The sequence below is a fragment of the Aedes albopictus genome, chromosome 3 (assembly GCF_035046485.1).
Source record: "Aedes albopictus strain Foshan chromosome 3, AalbF5, whole genome shotgun sequence".
Classification (NCBI taxonomy): domain Eukaryota; kingdom Metazoa; phylum Arthropoda; class Insecta; order Diptera; family Culicidae; genus Aedes; species Aedes albopictus.
This window is the reverse complement of record NC_085138.1, coordinates 279,752,733-279,773,138: the sequence shown is the minus strand read 5'-3', so window position 1 is coordinate 279,773,138 and position 20,406 is coordinate 279,752,733. Positions and strand designations below refer to the sequence as shown.

General features: G+C 39.6%; 3 protein-coding genes across 5 annotated transcripts in view; all 3 read left to right on the top strand.

The window, feature by feature from the left end:
* The window catches only part of LOC109401644 (focal adhesion kinase 1), a 371,816-nt gene that overhangs the window by 174,659 nt on the left and 176,751 nt on the right, over positions 1-20,406 (top strand). The gene's annotated exons all lie outside the window — the stretch shown is intronic.
* LOC109403392 (putative 115 kDa protein in type-1 retrotransposable element R1DM) overlaps positions 1-20,406 on the top strand; it is a 236,354-nt gene that overhangs the window by 130,685 nt on the left and 85,263 nt on the right. The window lies entirely within an intron of this gene.
* On the top strand, positions 15,286-17,239 carry LOC109420303 (oligodendrocyte-myelin glycoprotein). Its single transcript, XM_029857471.2, has 2 exons — positions 15,286-16,202; positions 16,268-17,239. Exons 1-2 carry the CDS (start codon positions 16,153-16,155, stop codon positions 17,127-17,129), a joined length of 912 nt encoding a protein of 303 aa, XP_029713331.2. The 5' UTR covers positions 15,286-16,152; the 3' UTR covers positions 17,130-17,239.

The window sequence follows — 20,406 nt, the reverse complement described above, 5'->3', positions numbered from 1 at the left end:
TCAAAGGAATTATAACACAATTTGTTATAATTTTGTTAAATTCTATCATATTTCATGGAACAAGCTTTGTAATATTTTTGTTATGATCATAACACAAGTTATTACATTTTTGTTATTTTCAGTGTGAAATTTGTTAGAATTTTTGTTATTTTAACTACTAACGGTACATGTTTTATAACAACCCTTGTTATAAAAATTTATTGTAACAAAATAACACAGCTTGTTATAATTTTGTAATGTCCATCTAGTCGGGTAGCCTTGCTCAAACACACGCACTCCCGCGCCGGCTATAAAAACCTATTTAATGGTTCCGATTTTGATACGAAACAGCTGTTCCAAATTTTGGGGCCAATGTGCTCCGTTGCTTGTTGGTTTGTTTATATTTTTTGTGCGTGCATTGCTTCCCTGTTTTCGCTGGGGAGTTGAAAGCCCGCATCTTGTTCTAATGCCATAGTTACCACAGCCGGCCAGCCATAACAGATAAGCACTAAGCAGCTAAGCATATTGAAAAGCAAAACAAAAGCTGATTACCGGGAAAAAACTTCGTCTGTGGCTTTGGAGCTGGTGATTCTCGAGGTGCGTGTGAGTTTGTTTACTTATAAGAAAAAGAATCCCGACTAGAAAATTGTAACAAAAATATAACATAATCCTAACAAATCATGATATTTATAACTCATTGTGATATAATCATGTTCAACATCCTTGGTGTTTTCAAAATACTATAACTCAATTATATCACATTATGTAATAAATGTTGTTTCATAACTCATTGTATTATAATTTAGTTTTGAATCTTCGATATTAGGGAAATAATGTAAGAAAATTATATCAAATTATGATAGAAACCAGTAATCCAGAGGCTGAAATTCATATCACATGTTGTTATAGTTTTGATATGGTTATAACAAAATAAGATATAATCTTGATTAGACTAGTGTACTTTTTGTTACAATTTTAGTTATTTTAACATCATCCTGCAGCTAGTTTATAACATAATAAGTTAGAGAAAAATCTTATAACATCATAATACAATATGATACAAATTTGATATAATTTTGTAGTCGGGATGCACATTGTTCGATATCATTTACTCTTCCGTGGGGTGTGACTGCATCTTGCAGAAGCGATTACGTAACAAGATGTATCATCATTGTTTCCATTCCATCGTTACCATCTGGGACATCGACAATGCATGAGAACATGTTTTTAGTACAGCTTGTATACCTACTGCTTGTAATTGTATACCAGTACTATAGATAGTAGAGTAAACATAGATCCGTGTTGATGAATCCGTTGTATCCAAACGAACTGTCAAAATCTGTATCCAAACGAGCATGACGTCACGATTTGGACAACATCAATGGAGCGCATGACGTCATATTCAAACGTCGCACTCTTGAAAATTACTACTTACACGATTGAAACATTTTAGTCAGCGGTGTCCGCGGATCTATGTTTACTCTACTATCTATAACCAGTACCATCTTTGCTGAGTGTCTTACTCGGGCAGTCACGTATATTTTCTTGATGTTTTATAATCAAAGGTAATCCAAAAGGTATCCTTAAATCAAGTCTAACTTCAGCAATCATCGTATATAACCAAATCCATAAAGGGAGGCCTTTAGCTCTTTATACCTAAATTATCAAGAATATCTACCAGCTTTAAAGACAAGGTTCAGTTCTCTCAAAATCTTTTGTAGAAGTTGTATGAAGCTGAGGAAAAGCGAATATTCACCTTTTTTGAAACGGCTGTACTGATCACAAGTTAAGCTTGTAGCTTTTTTTTGGCCAATAATACTGTAATTACTGTAAAAAGCAATGGAGAAGGAGGTTAAAACTTTATAGATTTGATGTCCTTTACTCTTGAATATAAAACCTAATATATACAAGTTAAATGCCGCATGGATATAGAATGCATTTAACCTCCAGGGATTGCTTTATAAATACCTCCTAGGATTGTTTATATTGTTTTTTAGAAACTCCACTAAAGATCCTTACAAAGGCGACCATTTGGAATGCGAGAACTTCAGGGCGATCACTATTTTGAATGCTGCCTACAAAGTGCTATCCCAGATCATCTTCCGTCGTCTGTCACCTAAAACGAATGAGTTTGTGGGAAGTTATCAGGCTGGCTTCATCGACGGCCGGTCGACAACGGACCAGATCTTTACCGTACGGCAAATCCTCCAGAAATGCCGTGAATACCAGGTCCCAACGCATCACCTGTTCATCGACTTGAAAGCGGCATACGACAGTATCGACCGCGCAGAGCTGTGGAGAATCATGGACGAAAACGGCTTTCCTGGGAAGCTGACTAGACTGATTAAAGCTACGATGGACGGTGTGCAAAACTGCGTAAGGGTTTCGGGTGAACTATCTAGTTCATTCGAATCTCGCCGGGGACTGCGACAAGGTGATGGACTCTCATGCCTACTCTTCAACATCGCTCTGGAAGGTGTGATGCGACGAGCCGGGCTCAACACCGGGGAACGATTTTCACAAAATCCGGACAATTTGTGTGCTTTGCGGACGACATGGACATTATTGCCAGAACATTTGGAACGGTAGCAGAGCTGTACACCCGCCTGAAACGCGAACAGCAAAGATCGGACTGGTGGTGAATACCTCAAAAACAAAGTACATGCTGGTAGACGGAACCGAACACGACCGGATCCGTCTGGGTAGTAATGTTACGATAGCCGGGGATACCTTCGAGGTGGTGGAGGAATTTGTCTACCTCGGATCCGTACTGACGGCTGACAACAACGTGAGCCGTGAAATTCGGAGGCGCATCATCAGTGGAAGTCGGGCCTACTACGGGCTCCAGAAGAAACTGCGGTCGAAAAAGATTCACCCACGCACCAAATGCACCATGTACAATACGCTAATAAGCCGGTGATCCTCTACGGGCACGAGACATGGACCATGCTCGAGGAGGACCTACAAGCACTCGGAGTTTTCGAACGACGCGTGCTACGAACGATCTTCGGCGGTGTGCAGGAGAACGGTGTGTGACGGAGAAGGATGAACCACGAGCTCGCTGCACTTTACGGCGAACCCAGCATCCAGAAGGTGGCCAAAGCCGGAAGGATACGGTGGGCAGGGCGTGTTGCAAGAATGCCGGACAACAACCCTGCAAAGCTGGTGTTTGCAACTGATCCGGTTGGCACAAGAAGGCGTGGAGCGCAGAGAGCACGGTGGGCGGACCAGGTGGAGCGTGACTTGGCGAGCATTGGGCGCGACCGAGGATGGAGAGCGGTAGCCACAAACCGAGTATTGTGGTGTACTATTGTTGATTATGTCTTGTCTTAATGATGTTGAACAAATAAATGTATGTATGTACTAGGGATCCTTCAGTGGTTCTCTCAGGAATGGTTCATCAATTTCACCAGGGATTTTTTTGTCTAGAATTTCCTTCAGGATTTTATCAGGGACCCTTTTGGAATTTATCCACAGTTTTTCTCCGAAATTCTTCAAGAAATTTATTCAAAGATTGCTTAATTTTTTTTCTTGAAATTCTTTCTGTAATTTATTCGGGATTTCCTGTGGAAATTCAATGATTTCGGGAAAAAAATTCAAGGATTCCATCGAAACTTCTCTCCAAAATTCATCCAAATTTCCTTTGGGATTTTTTTCGTTGAAATTCCTTCCAGAATACCTCCAGAAACAGAAAAAAAATCTCGGATTCTTTGAACTACTTTAGAAATTCAGGAAGTTGTTAGGGGAATTTATCCCGCGATTATTTCAAACTGCCATTTCAAACTGTCATCAGACGTATAGAAATTTCTGTGGAATCCCTGCAAGGATTTTTTCAAGTGTTCTTTCTCGAACACAAATTTTTTGGCCGAAATTGATCCAGAGATTCTTGCAAATTTTCCTCCAAAGATTCCTGCAGATAAATCTCCAGAAAATATTGCTGGAATCTAGGCTGGAATTCCCCCGTAGATCCCTTTGAAAATTTCTCCTGAGATTTATACAATAATTTCTTCAAAGATTCGTTCTGGAGTGCCAGAAAATCGCCAGGAATTTATGCAAAGGTTCCTCCATACATTCGTCCATTTATTCTTCCAGGAATTCTGCAAAGTAATTCAGTATTTGAGAATCATTTACGAAATTCCACCAAGTATTTTTTTTGGTAAATCGAAGGCCATTGAAATAAATAAAAATCAAAAGCAAATGAGGTCAAAAATGTACAGATTTATTGTACTATACTCTTGGATATAAGACTAATAAACTCAAAAATTGAATGTATGTACTAGGAAAATGCCGCATGAATATAGAATACCTATAATTTTCAGAGCCTGCTGGGATTGCTTTTAGAACTTTCTTCAGGGATTTAAAAAAAAATCACTGAGGATCCTTCAGGGGCTCTCTCAGTAACAGTTCATCAACTTCTCCAGGGATTTATTCAGAAACTTTTTCCAGGGACTCTTTTGGAATTTCACCACAGTTTATCACAGAATAATTTTGAGAAATTTCTTAGGGTTTCCTTAAGAAAATCTTTCAAGGTATTGGCAAAAGAAAGTTGTACAAGACTTCTTTGAGTAGATGGAGCACACTGGTGGAGAACGTGCCTCTGGAGCCGACCTACTGATACACTGGTGGTTGCTTGTATCAGCTAAAACTAAAATAGTTTGGTTTATTTCATCGATTGCCATTAAAACTTCCTTAAATACTTACAATTCTTCAATAATAAATCCCCGACCAGGCAACAATTATTATCGGCTTTGGTTCAGCCCGGATCTGATTCAAATTCATTATAAATTTTCACAAATTTACTGGGATTACGCACCTGATTAGTGATCACTTGATGCTATTACCTACTACTGAAATAGCACTGACCGTTTTTCTTTTAATTACATACCTACAGTGAGGCTAACAGCATATATCTACTTTTATATTTGCGAAAGCGTAGAATGACTGATTTCCGCCGCAACACAAGGATTCCTGCATAAATTACATCAGGGACTTTATCAGATTTTTTTTTCAAAAAGTGCTCTCGATATTCTATCACGGGTTTATTCCCCGAAATTCCTACAAGAAAATCCTTCAGAAATTCCTCCTAAGGGTTTTGTTTTTCTTGAAATTCTTTCCAGAATTTCTCCAGAAATTTGAAAAAATCTGGAATTTCTTCCAGAGGGATTTTCAGGAGGATGTTATTCAGATTTTCTTCCAAAAAACACTTCAAAAATTTCTTCAGGGGTTTTAACAGGATATTCCTTCAGAAATGTCTTTACAAAAATCTTCGGGGATTTCCTCCAGAGTTTTCTGCAGGATTTCTTCAGAATACTTTTCAAAAATTCCTTTTAGCATTTTTAGTCTGAAGATTTCTCTGCACAAGTTTCTTCAGAGATTGCTTCAGAAATTCCTCCGGAGATTATTTCAGAAATTCCTCCAGATATTCCATCAAGAATCATTACGAAATCACTTCTATTATCGCATCACCATTTTTTTCAGAAATTCCTTCCAATGTCTGCAAAAACCTCTATCTTAATTTCTCTAGATTTTTTTGCAGGAATACTATCAGCAATTCTTGCAAAAACCACATAGGAATTTCTACAGAGATTCCTGTAGAAATTCTTACAGTTGTAACGTGGGAATTCTCCCATTAATTTGCGCAGATATTCCTGATATAACTCACCTAGAGATTCCTATGGGAATCCGTGTGGAGGTTACTGCGCGAATTTCTTCAGATATAGAAGTATTGGATTCTCTAGAAGTATAGGGCCAATACAGCCACAGCTGTGAAGGTGTGGGTATCCAGCAATACCATGCTGGGGGTGACGGGTAGGATTCCCGGTCGGTTCAATAACTTTTCGGATATTTCCTTGACTGTCTTGGGCATAGAGTATCTTCGTGCCTTCCATACCATATACGCATGCAAAATGATCATTGGCGGAGGAAGCTCTCAGTTTCGTTACGTCAAAATTTACCTCGAATGTCAAACAAGAACTGATCACGAGAGATCGGGGCATAATGGACACCCGGAGCGAAAAGGACACTCCTGTTTATGCCGACACCGTTGACTTTCATGTTAAACTTTTAATGAATAAAAATAAAGGAACATGTCATTGTTCTATTTTTCAAAAGTACCGTTTGTATTTCTCCAAAATATCAGATAAGGTATTACGAGTGTGTCCACCATAAAAACAAGTAAACTAATACCTTATCTGTATACGTAAATTTAGCAATGGATGAAGTATTTAATTTTTGATCAGAATTCACTCAAAATAGTCATTTCAATGTTGTAGTCGATTTGGGGCGACATGAACACTGGCAATTACGAATGGATGTACGCGCATAGCATACTTCATTATTTCTTCACAACAGACATTCTACTTGCTGTAGGCTCAGTGTACCAGTTATGGCTATAGTACCTCTGATTCGAGGGTCCATATAGCATTTAATGTTAGTATGAAAACTTGCATGCAACTTTTGGAGGATGACTTGTATGGGAAATATCGTACTTATTATAAATCGCTCAAAACTATCAAATTCGATTTGGTAAACGAAATATTTCGCATGAGTCGTTAATTTAGATGTTAATTGACCAATTAACCTTTTGATTGCTTAAAAAAAATATTTCCAAGCTTAATGGCTTGCAGTCAAAAAAGCCAAACATCGCATTTTTTGCCCTATAAATTGAGGTATAGCTCAAAATTGTGACGTGTTAGAGCAAATCTGAGCCCGGATTCGGATTCAGCGGCCCAAAATCCTTCGGAGACGCATAAGCTTGCTCTTGAGACAGACAAAAAGTTATTTTTTGTTACGCTGTGTAATCAATCATTTGACATATCGTTTGCATTCGTCAGTCTTCTTCTTATTTTTGTAAAAATAGTTTTCCTTAGGTAGTGCGATAACTGGTACAGGCACCCTAAATGATTAAAATACGTAGGAAACAAGCTAAAGTTGTAAGCCAACTGATAATATGCTAAATTCTCTGTTATACTGGCCTAACGTACTCATTTGCTTAGCTTAGGGTGTCCATCATGTCCCTAATCGCCCTGTAACTATTTTATTTTAGAACTCTATTCCATTTTCCAAACTTTCTGACAAAATTCGTTTCGTGTTCCATTTTTCCTGATGGAACTTAACTTTCGATTACAAAAGCAATGCCCATCTCGAACACACATTTCTGGTGTTCAGCAATATCAAAGGAATGTGCATAAATGCCACGCACAAAGAATGCAATTAGCTTTTTTATTGCAGCCATCGCTGCTGCTATTCATTGTGGTTAAAATACGATAAAATTGATTGCTTGTCAGATTTGCAACCGTTTGGATGTTGGTGGCACAGAAATAAAAGCTTCAATCCACAATTGCGTCCGCAGGAAAGTTAAATTATTATTTCGCTCACTTGCTCGCCAACCTACAACGCCTGATGGCATTGAGCATAAAATTGCACACAAAATGCAGATTGCCCACAAAGAACGACAACGACGACAACGAGAACTGTTTTGCACATTGCCAAGTTGCTACCGAATGAATGCGGCTGGCCTCCCATAGATAACAATTTTGCAATATGTTGGGGCTCGGTCGGTTTGCCTACAACAGCAAATCTAATTGGAGTAGTGGTGCTCACCGCGCTATCACAAACCAGCCCATGAATTTCCCGTCGGCCATTTCAGCAAAACTTTAAAACAAATCCCATTTGTTGGCCAACGAATAGCCGGAGCCGGGAATAGAACAAATGCAACGAATTCCAGCCAATTGCTCTAGGAACGCAAAGCATCCAGTCGGCGGTAACAGATGTAATATGAACGAGTCAGTCTGGAATTAGCTGGCGGAAAACTGGCTGCTGTGAGAGTCCAGGAGGGAGAGTTTACGTATGCATGATTGCATCGCACCGTGCGCGCATTGACCTAGATGTTGTTGAAATTTACGACGGAGCAATAAACTCTTCGTTTCCAGATGGAATAATGTTTCGAAAATTTAGATTAGAACTCAGAGTCAGCTGGTGTTTACAGGAATATGATTTTTTTTGTTTTAAATATTGCAAATTGTTTAACGTTACTTTTTTAAGTAATAGTACAGAATTGGAAACAATAACTTATTTGCACCATTACTAAACAAATGTAAAAATATTCATGACACTAATAAATGGTACGATTGATAAAGACAAATTAACCTAACATACACTAAAGCGCATATTTTTTAATGCATACTTTTATTCTTTATTTCCAGGTAAGACCCAGAATAAGAACATTATACTCATGGTGGTGAAAAGTGGTTTGTATAACACAAGCATTACAAGTACATAGTTGAAAAATGTTACATCGAGTCTGCTGAAAATATTCCACACATTTTTTGATTATTTGGTAAAATTACAAGTCGTATATTTTTTTGCAGTCCTTTGCCCCTTGGGATTTTTTTTGATAATGAGATATGAAGTTGTGATTTTAAAACTATTGTTTTTATAAGAAAATGTGCGATCAATTAACAAATTATCATAAAAATACAGTTCATAACAATTCAAACACTTGCTGCTGTGAAAATCTTTGACTGAGATTTTCAAGTGTTCATCTTCACTACAACACTGAAAAATAACAACACAAATGGGTCTGGTTGATCTAGATCAATGGTTCCCAAACTAGTCGGAGCAATCGCCACTTTAAGCTTTCGAAACATATTTTCGCCCCCCATGTTTGCATTTTTTAAAATAAGATTCGAAATTTTGGAATTGCACACTGTGAAAAAAATCTTCATTCCTTCTATGTGTCCGGGACATGGATTTTTGCAATGGGGGTAAACAAATGTTTTCCATTAGTGCGACTCATACTTTTGATGAGGCACCATACAGCAGCGACTCATACAATTTAGAGCACATACTATTTATGTGCTGATTTGCCTGCGTAATCGGGTATTGATTGCATATACTTTGGATGTGGTTTGGCACATGGATATTTGCCATTAAGTATGAGGCAATTTTCCTGAGTGCATTAAAATCTACAATTTCTGTCTATTTTGTAGGTAACTGTAACAAAGCATTCTTATTTTCACTGTATTTTTTAGATTTTTTTAATGTTTGGACACACAACTAATTTTATTACATTTCCATTCAACTTCCAGTTGAAAATTTATAATATGAAATCGTGAATAAATAACATTAACAATCATATTTTTGGATAATTTCAAGAAAATGTAACTACTAAATATAATTATTTTCAAATTCGAAGAAGGAAATTTGAAAGTAGGATTTAAGGATTCAGCTATGTAAATCGTCTTGGTTTTGCCCACTGAAATTCCATTAGTTCGACGAAGGATGAAACTTTCCGAAAATTAGAAACCTTTCAAGTAGAGCGGCAAACTTCAGCAATTTTACTAAAAATGTAGGCGTAAAATGTTGGTTATCAACTTCGAATAAGGAGATATTTACATTACATTTATTTGTTCAACATCACATTTAAGACATAATCAACAATAGTACGCCACAATACTTGGTTTGTGGCTGCTGCTCTCCATCCTCGGTCGCACCCAATGCTCGCCAGGTCACGCTCTACCTCTCGGCGCTCCACGCTTTCTTGTGCCAACCGGATCAGTTGCAAACAGCAGCTTTGCAGGGTTGTTGTCCGGCATTCTTGAAACATGCCCCCCGTATCCTTCCGGCTTTGGCCACCTTGTGGATGCTGGGTTCGCCGTAAAGTGCAGCGCCAGCGAGCTCGTGGTTCATCCTTCTCCGCCACACAGCGTTCTCCTGCACACCGCCGAAAATCGTCCTTAGCGCGCGTCGCTCGAAAACTCCGAGTGCTAGCAGGTCCTTCTCGAGCATGGTTAATGTCTCGTGTCCGTAGAGGACCACCGGTCTTATTAACGTTTTGTACATGGTGCATTTGGTGCGTGGATGAATCTTTTTCGACCGCAGTTTCTTCTGGAGCCCGTAGTAGGCGCGACCGCTGATGATGCACCTCCGAATTTCACGGTTCACGTTGTTGTCAGCCGTCAGTAAGGATCCGAGGTAGACGAATTCCTCCACCACCTCGAAAGTATCTCCTCCCCGTCTATCATGACATTACTACTCAGACGGATCCGGTCGTGTTCGGATCCGTCTACCAGCATGTACTTTGTTTTTGAGGCATTCACCACCAGTCCGACCTTTGCTGCTTCGCGTTTCAGGCGGGTGTACAGCTCTGCCACCGTTCCAAATGATCTGGCGATAATGTCCATGTCGTCCGCAAAGCACACAAATTGACCGGATTTTGTAAAAATCGTTCCCCGGCTGTTGAGCCCGGCTCGTCACATCACACCTTCAACGGGAATGTTAAATAGTAGACAGGAAAATCCATCACCTTGTCGTAGTCACCGTCGAGATTCGAATGAACTGGATACCCGAGCAGAGTCTAACAACAAAATGATAGCAAATCGAAAACTCGATTTGTATTTAGCAGCAAATTGATATCACATTTTGATATCAATTTGTCTGGGCTCAATTTGATTTCAAATTTAGATTTCGTTTTGCTGTCACTTCAAACTATTATAAAAAAAGTTTTTAAGTTGTTTCAAAACTTCTAGGCAACCTTGTATAATAATTCTAAGAATATACCATTAGTATAATTATCTCACGACGTTTAGGCTTTCATATCAATCGAAAAAAAAAAAACATATTTAACGATTTTTCCTTTTTTTTTGTATTGATAGCAAAACAGTTATCAATTTGCTATCACTGATAGCAGGAATTGTTTTCAACTTGTTGTTACGGGAACATTTTTCTGCTTTCATTTTTGATGTTTTAACCGTTAAAACGACCAAAACGACAACAACCTGAGTTATCATAATTTGCAATATCACAACATCAAAATTTGTTTTCAATTTGCTATCAGGCTTTGCTCGGGTAGTTCACCCGAAACCCTTACGCAGTTTTGCACACCTTCCATCGTTGCTTTAATCAGTCCAGTCAGCTTCCCAGGAAAGCCGTTTTCGTCCATGATTCTCCATAGCTCTGCGCGGTCGATACTGTCGTATGCCGCCTTGAAGTCGATCAACAGGTGATGCGTTGGGACCTGGTATTCACGGCATTTCTGGAAGATTCTGGAGCAGATCTCGTTCGTTGTTGACCGGCCGTCGATGAAGCCGGCTTGATAACTTCCCACGAACTTATTGGTTTTAGGTGACAGACGACAGAAGATGATCTGGCAGAGAACTTTGTAGCCAGCATTCAAAATAGTGATCGCTCTGAAGTTCTCACATTCCAAATGGTCGCCTTTCTTGTGAATGGGGCAGATTACCCCTTCCTTCCGCTTCCACTCCTCCGGTAGCTGTTCGATTTCCCAGATCCTTACTATCAGCCAGTGCAGACAGGTGGCCAACATTTCTGGGCCCATCTTGATGAGATCAGCTGCGATACCATTCTTGGTTTTGAGTTGATGAATGGCATCCTTAACTTCCCTCTGCGTGGGAGTTGGTACATTTCCGTCCTCCGTTGCACTAGTGTCGTCGTTCCCTCCGTTTACGTGGTCTCACGTGCCTAAGTTCTCCACACCATTCAGGTGCTGATCGAAGTGCTGCTTCCACCTTTAAATCACCTCACGCCCGTCCGTCAAGAGGCCTCCGTCTTTATCCCTGCACATTTCGTCTCGCGGCACGAAGCCGTTGCAGGATGCGTTGAGCTTCTGATATAACTTTCGTGTTTCTTGGGAACGGCACAGCAGTTCCATTTCTTCGCACTTCGCTTCTTCCAGGCGGCGCTTTTTCTCCCAGAAGAGGCGGGTCTGCTGTTTCCGCTTCTGTTTGTAACGCTCCACCTTCTGTCGGGTCCCTTGCTGCATCATTACAGTCCACGTTGCGCTCTTCTCCTCTAAAACCGTTCTGCACTCTTCATCGAACCATTCCTTCCGTCGATTCCGTTCTACGTACCCGATGGTGCTCTCGGCTGCGTCGTTGATGGCTGCTTTCACTGTACTTCAGCAGTCTTCTGAAGGGTCCTTATCGAGCTCGCCCTCGTCTGACAACGCGATCTCGAGATTCTGCACGTATGCTGAGGTGACATCTGGTTGTTTTAGTAGCTCTACCCGAGCAAAGTTTGATAGCAAATTGAAAACTAATTTCGATGTTGTGATATTGCAAATTTTGATAACTCAGGTTGTTGTCGATTTGGTCGTTTTAACGGTTAAAACATAAAAAATGAGAGCAGAAAAATGTTCCTGTGACAGCAAATTGAAAACCATTCCTGCTATCGATGATAGCAAATTGATAACTGTTTTTATTATCAGCGCAAGAAAAATGAAAAATCGTTGAATGTAGAGTTTTTCGGTTGATATCAAATCCTAAATGCAATAATACAATTGCACTAATGGTATATCCCTAGAATAACTTCACATAGTTTACTAAAAGATTTAAAAACTATTGTAACACTAAATATTTACATTAATTCAAAATGACAGCAAACCGAAAGCAAAATTTGAAATCAAATAAAGTAAAGATAAAATGATATCAAAATGTGATATCAATTTGTTGCTTTCGTCATGTTTTCGATTTGCTGTAATTTTGTTGTTGGACTTTGCTCGGGTAGGTTGTACCGTGGCGGTCGCCGGTACCGTACGTTGTTGGCGCAGTTTGACCATCACCAGATAGTGGTTGGAGTCGATGTTGGCGCCACGATAGGTCCTGACGTCGATAATGTCGGAGAAGTGCCGTCCGTCAATCAGAACGTGGTCGATTTGAGATTCCGTCTGCTGTGGTGATCTCAGGTGTAACGTTAAGGGAGGCTGTGTTGGTATTCCAGCATCCAGGTGCTACGTATAGCCATGTTTTTGAAGGCGGTGATATCAATGAGTTGTAAATCGTTTTCGTTCGTCTGCTGGTAGGCGCTGAATTTTCCAATTGTAGGTCTGAATTCCTCCTCCTGGCCTACCTTATAGCGTTTAAATCACCTATAATGATCTTGACGTCGTGGCCTGGACAGCGGTCCTACTCGCGTTCGAGTTGCGCGTATTATGCGTTATTGTGGGCTGTGCACGTTTATCATGCTAAAGTTGAAGAATCGGCCCTTGATCCTCAACCTGCACATTCTTTCGTCGATCGGCCACCAACCGATTACGCGGCTCTGCATGTCACCCATCACGATGAAAGCTGTTCCCTGCTCGCGTGTGTTGCCGCAGCTCTGGTAGATGGTATGATTATCTCTAAACGTTCGCACCATGGATCCTGTCCAACACACTTCCTGTAGCGCTACGATGCCGAACCCGCGGTCCTTCAGCAGATCGGCGAGTATGCGGGTGCTCCCAATGAAGTTGAGAGATCGGCAGTTCCACGTACCGAGTTTCCAATCGCAAGTCCTTTTTGTTCGCTGGGGTCGTTGCCGTTGGTCTCGGTCAAGGATGGAAATCTAGTGATCATGATAAGATCCTGAATGTGTCGCGGTTGAAGCGCATCGCGCGATCATAGCAACAACGATAGAACCTTGTCGTCAAGCATTATAACAAACCACGCTCCGCGAAAATTGAATCGCGAGGCATGTGCGGCCATGATGCGATCGTTATCATGGAGTCGAAATGATGAATATCGAAAATCATTCACATTTTGTGCATTCTTGTTGCTCTAATATCAAGATATGCCAATGAATGTATTGTTTTCAATCATGAATTCTGTTTATTGGTCCATAAATGGTGTGAATCAAGGTTTGAATCGTGATGAATAAAATTTATCGCGACTTGTAACATGATCTGATAACGTGTGATCCCATGATAAAGCGTGCATCAAAAGCTTTGATTGCCTGTGATCCCATGATACAAGCACGGTGCGAGTGTGTCGGCATCATGCTACTGCAAAAGCAAAGGCAATCTTGGATTGTTCGTATCCTGTATCATTTGTCACTAGAAGTGATTTTCTTCCATCCTTGGTCCGAGACTCTCGGTTCGTATTATTCTGTTGCTGATTTTCCGTTACAATGGTTTTTTACGGCTGGCTCGTAGGGCCTGACACCAACCCCCTTCTTTCTGAAGGACCATAGTGCACAGTTGAGATTAAAGTGCTTCCCTGGCACTCGGGCGTTAATCAGCCGCCCCTAACATGGGTATCAGATGCTGTTGTGAGCCGCTCCTCCTGGAGAACACACGCTCAGATTTGCAGAAACATTCTACTGTTACGGCCATCTTAGTTGAAAACTTTCTGCTGAATCATGCTTTGAATACATAATGTGATCTGGATTGCAACGAATTTAAGATACTTTTCTAATAACACCTGCGATCAATAGTAGTTTACGCAACAAGGTGCAGAATGAAGATTTTTACAGCACGAGTCGTACATTTATCCAACGAGGCTTGCCGAGTTGGATAATTACGACGAGTGCTGTAAAAATCGAGTTCTGCACCGAGTTGCGTACAACGTTTTTTGCACCTTCATAAATTACCACTTGAGGATAGTTTTTAACTAAACTTTTTCATCAGACTGCACACTGATGTTCATAGCCATGATTAAGGAAGTCTGATCATAGCAGGTTATACTGTACAGTTGTTAAAATTTTTCAAACCTGCGTCCAGAAAGCATCAATAAGTTGATCAAAACTGAAAACAGTGCTGTAATGGTTCATTACGCAACGCAAATCAGTGCTGTAATGAACCATTACAGCACTGTTGATTTGGTGTGGGAAAGTAGGCCTTTTCCTGTCAGATTTGCGTGAGGTAAAATGGCCTATTACGATGAGAAGTTGCAAAAAAACTGTTTTCGCATGCTTGTTTTAAAACTCAATCAAAAGTAGGTAATAATTCGAGGAAAAATCGTCAAAAACCTATGACCAGGCAATCCAATGCTACTTGACTAATTCTGAGGCAGGAAGTGAACATTCAACAGAAAAATACGAAACAAATCGAAGGGTAAGATTGTTGGAAAATGGAAAATAAGTATATGACATCTATCATAGATCCACGATGAGTATTACTCTCAGTGTATTTTTCAAAGTCCTTTAAATATCCTTAAACATCATGTCAATCCAACCAACCGTTTTCAAGTTACAATTGTTTGAAAGAATATTGTTTATTTACCATAATTTCTCAAAAGTTAGGTAAGGCACCGTCGTCAAATTACGTATTGCTCTATGGGGAGGGGGAGTACCTACGGCCAAGTGCTACGGCCCATTGAAAAGTTTTAGGATTTTTATATAAAAAAGTGTTACGGTGGGGGGAGGGGGAGTAAAAAAAATGCCGATTTTAGCGTTACGTAATAAATGGGCGCTGCCTAAGGAAATAAGTTTAGAATAAAATCTCAGGTGCCGTTCACAAATTACGTAACGCTATAGGGGGAGGGGAGTACGGCCAAGAGTTACACTCCATACAAAAATTTAAGGGTTACGTAATAAATGAACGCTGCCTGAAAAATATCGAGTCAAAACATCAATTTTTTTCGTGTTTTTGGCTGAAAATGTTCAATTGTGACTCATAAGCTTAGAGTAACTGGCATTGGTTGTTAGTTTTTATTAGGAGACTTTAGTCTCCTAATAAAAACTATACAGTTAGTGATATACTGAGTTTCAGCTGATGCATTAATCTTAATAAGATTCAATGGCACACGACTGGAAATCATGCATAAAAATCTAGTTTTGCATTAGGCCAACTGGCAATTGAAACAACGGCAAGTAACCGCTTTGTGCGCGTATTCTTACCAGCTACCAACGACCGGTTTTACATACAACCAACCAACAACCGCACTCTGAAACGCGTGCGATAACGCCTTCATTCCAAAAAAGGAACTGACCGCTATTAATTTATCATATTCTTCGATCACTTCCCTTTTGCGCAGCAAAACGGCTCTGCTGGTCGTTGTCGTCGTCGGCGGTGATGACGGTGATTATGCTGCCTCCCATATATGGCGATAGCTAAAGGCGTAAAATTTGAACGTTCGATTCTTGAGATTTTCTACTCCAGGTACAGGAAGCAATTGGAGTTAAAGAGCGTGGCATCAATGACTAAGATGGAGGAAATGTGCTGAATCTGCGATAGGCATACTTTGCAGGTCAATTGGCCAGATTAATGCCAATTGAGATTTCCTTCAGAAGTGCACCGCACTGTCACCGCGTTGCTGTAAGTGACAACGTGGCAAATTGTAATCAAGAGTATGTCGCGTGCGCTGATTCATTGTATTAGCAAATTAGATCCACTGAGACGTGAATCTATTTGGCAAGCCAGTGCAAGTCGAAATCTTCATTCTAGTTGTAACTTTTCCAATGGACGGACATACGACATCCAGGATGATCCCCGCGAGTTCCTTATTCTGGTGAGTGAATACGCGAAGAGTGTTGTGAAAAGTGTAACTGATCAGGAATCTATTGTATAAAACAGGATAGTTGCTGTTGTTACCGCAACATCAGCATCCCCGATGCAGTTTAACTGTTCAACTGCGCGGCAAAAAGTTTGTGAAATCACCAATATTATCATCACGGAGTACACTGATGTGTCGGAATGGGAATTCCCAGATCATCCTGATATTGCTTTCGGAAGTCACCCATTGCCAGACGATTCAACTATCATCACGATGATCACAAAGGATGTTTCGGAAAAGCTTACCAACACGCAGAACATCGAAATGCAAAACGTTTCACTGATGTCATTCTTCCTGTGGGAACATCTTATCAGCCTGGACGTGTCGTACAATTATCTCTCCGAGCTCATCGTAGATCCTTCAGCGATGTACAACTTGAAGTCTCTTAACATGAAACATAATCGCCTTCAGAGCATCGATTTCCTAAAAGGCCTATACAAACTACGTGATCTGGATCTCAGCAACAATTATCTGGAGACAATTGACTTCTCCATTTTGGACCCAGCAAAAGACTTAGCCACCCTAAAACTCTTCAATAATCGCATCCGAACGATTACGACGTCCTTCGGAGATATGCTACACTTACCACGTTTAACAGTGCTCATGCTGAACCACAATCAGTTGTCCATCCTGGATGCCAGTCGGTGGCAGTTCAACGTTCTTCAGGATTTGTTCCTGTCCAACAACCGCCTATCCTATATCAGTATGTGTGAAATACAGAACTCTTTTCCACGGTTGCAAACGCTCTACTTGGACGGAAATCACTGGGAGTGCTCCAATCTGAACAGCACCGTTTCCCAGCTCCATGAACTAAACGTCAAACTGGTGAACCATGGATCCCACAACTGCACGGAAGCCATCGAAAACATTTGCTGTATGTAATCGCCCACCAAGGAAACCAGTATCTCGATGAAATTGGCGTTGAACCGAAACTAGTCTAATGTAATTTGTCAAAGATTAAATCACCCCTAATAAAGAAGTTGATATATTGACGAGCGCAGTTTGAGCTTCCATTCGGCTAATTATCAACTTCCTTGCTCGAGGATTGTCGCCTGGCTCCGTCTTATCGCACCTGCCTAATCGCATTACTTAGTGTCACATTCCGCGCCAATTGAGTGCAGTTTATTTTCGGACTGGAATGCTGTCCTGTATGGTATGACATTGAAAAATCCGATCATTATGCTTTGGCTTCGTTTGTGTGATTTTGTGCTGTGTTTGAACAAACAACAATTAAAGAACAGGTTCTCCAGTATGCACTACAGTATGCGGTAAAAAATGATCAAATTTGGAAATGCCTGAAGGTAGTCCGGAATTTTCAAAGTTTTAAAAACTGTGATGTGTATATGATGAACTATAGCATTCTTGGGTGTTGCAAATGTGAATGCGACGTTTAATTTCATAAAATAATAATTCTTCAAAAAAAATGTGAATCTTTATACTTTAAAGATTAACATCGTTTGTTTTAATTCATTGTTCTATAGACGCTTTAACTGAAAATGTGTTCATAATAAAATTCCACAATTGGAATTTGAGTGTGATGATGATGATTTTGTACCCATCATCAGCGCAAGGGTTCCATATGGCTGCAGAGTTAAACCGGAAGGGAATGATCTACCTGATGGTTTGTTGTAGCAGGGTAGGCTAAATTCAATGGAGACCGTCGGAATACAACATGATGATTGTGATTAGTGATAAAAAACACCCCTGGCCTCTTCTCGAATACTTGTCCGGAAACCAGTTCATTTAGCAACCGTTCAGGACACGCGCCGTTGTAAAAAGTACAACACTACCAAAAAAACCTCGCTTGTCATATACAGCGCGAGCGCAATGCAATTTCACCGGATGATTCAACCATTTCAGCTAGTTTTCTGTGTTTGCCTTTGGTAGTAGCATCAAAAAGACTAAGAATGCCCATCAAACCATATTGAGTGTTCACTCGTTCACACTAAAGACACTATATGCAAAGACACGAAATGTTATAATTGGAATTCCAAATTTGCTGTCAATGTCATTCCAATTGAGCAGGAGACCTGTCAAACGCACTTTAAAAGCATTGCTCGACAGCATCATCGTCATGATGCGACAATCATCATCAACAGCAACAATCATCAGATTTCGTGTCTTTGGCATACAGTGTCCTTAGTTCACATCACTCGCTGCGACTTCAGTCTTCGAACGAAGGGTAAAAAATCGAAAGAATAACCGAAAGCCAATACGTGGTAGTGCCGAAAAAAAAGCTTCTCCCACCACACATAGGGTAAACAGGTATAATATGCCCACCTAAGCAGAAATGGCAATATATCTAAAATTGGCGCGTTATTCCATCTATTGTCCACTGCAAATCGTTGTTTCTAAAGTCAGTGAAGTGTTGCATGAGAACTTTACCTCTGGAGGGGCGGCTATGGAAGCTTTGAAACGTTTTCCGAAAACGTTCCAAAATTTACCTTATCAAAACAAACGGGGTAATACGCCCCATCAAAAGAAAAACGTCCAGCCCCGTGATAAAACTGTACCAGGGGAAAATTCTACCACATGCTTATCCTAGGAGGGCCTTTTAACAAGTGTTTAACTGCATATAAGTTGCAAAATAATATGAGCGAACAGAACTACAGTATATCAAACAATTGTCCGTACAGCAATTTATTGGTCAAAATAATTTTTCATTCAATTGTTTATAAAATTTTTATACGTCAATCGAAAACGCTGAAATTTTGACAAATCATAAACCATATATTGAAGCTCCACTGGTAAAATTTTGAGCGAGATCGAATCAGGTTTCTGAAAGTTATAGAACTTTTAGTAAAACTTATAAGATTTTTGAACACATTTTTAAAACATTATATCACAATATGTACTAGATGAAACTTTTTCAATCTTTTTTGTGTTACAGCTTATACCTAAGGCTTTCATATGCAGCTTTGTTTGAGGTTTTATATTCACTTCAAAAAATATGAAAAATCTGTATATGTTCAGAGTATTATTTGGAAATTCATCATTTTTTGATCAATAAAAGTGCCAAGTGTTTTCAACTTTTTTAAACTCTCTTAATGTAATATTATTATACAGGACCTGCTAAACTACATATGAAGAGTAGGTCCTATGCATTTTTTGTTCAGATGATGCATTTTTATTGGTGGAAAACGTTTGGCAGATTATATGTGCAAAATATAGTAATTTTTTAAATATCGTCAACTACATAAGCAAATTTTTCATATTTTTTGTAGTGAATATAAAGCCTCAAACGAAGCTGCATATGAAAGCCTTAGGTTTGAGCTGCGACACAAAAAAATAAATAAAAAAGTTTCATCGAGTACATATTGAGATATAATGTTTTAAAAATGTGTTCAAAAATCTTATAAGTTTTACTAAAAGTTCTATAACTTTTAGAAAACTCATTCGATCTCGCTCAAAATTTCACCAATGGAGCACTAATATATGATTCATGATTGATCGAAATTTCAGCGTTTTTTTTGACGTATAAAAAAGTTATAAACATTTGAATGCAAAATTATTTTGACAAAAAATTAGCTGTACGGACAATTGTTTGATACACTGTAGCTTTGTTTACAATGAAGCCAGCTTGCAAGAGGTAAAATATTACGCTAAAATCCTCGATTTCAGACTTTTTGATATTTTTATTGCTTTTCTATACCAATCAACTAACGGACCAGCTTAATGGTAATTAATCATCAATATTTAAGATTTCCAACCGATCCCGCATGCAAAAAGCGCTTGAATCGCTAGAAAATGAAGGGGGGGGCGTTTTGCCCCGGTGGGGCGTATTATACCCTTTTACCCTAAACGAATCGACGACAGTTGACACAAAGCAAACGCAAACTTGCCACTGTCTGTTTGCTGTTTGCGCCAAATCATTAACTGCCAGCAAGCAAACTTTCGAAACTTCCGCGTACATTGTTTTGAATTAAAATTAGGTATGATAACGGTTATCGAGAAAATATGGAAGATACAAAAAGATTCTAATCATTGTGGTCAAGAGAAATTTAAAAAGAATTCACATCAACAATCTCACAGAAATTTCAAGTTAAATTTCTTGCGCTATCGATTCCGTTCTGCAAAACTTCCGTAGAAGAATTTCAAGCTAGAAATCTGGTGTTATCTCTTAACCCGTTAACACCCAAGGTGTCTCATAATTGTAATC

Excerpts from the sequence above, each read along its gene's own strand:
- LOC109420303 (XM_029857471.2), top strand. The coding sequence starts at position 16,153 with ATGGACGGACATACGACATCCAGGATGATCCCCGCGAGTTCCTTATTC. Across the intron at positions 16,203-16,267 it reads CCCGCGAGTTCCTTATTCTG|GATAGTTGCTGTTGTTACCG; the intron begins GTGAGTGAATAC and ends TGTATAAAACAG.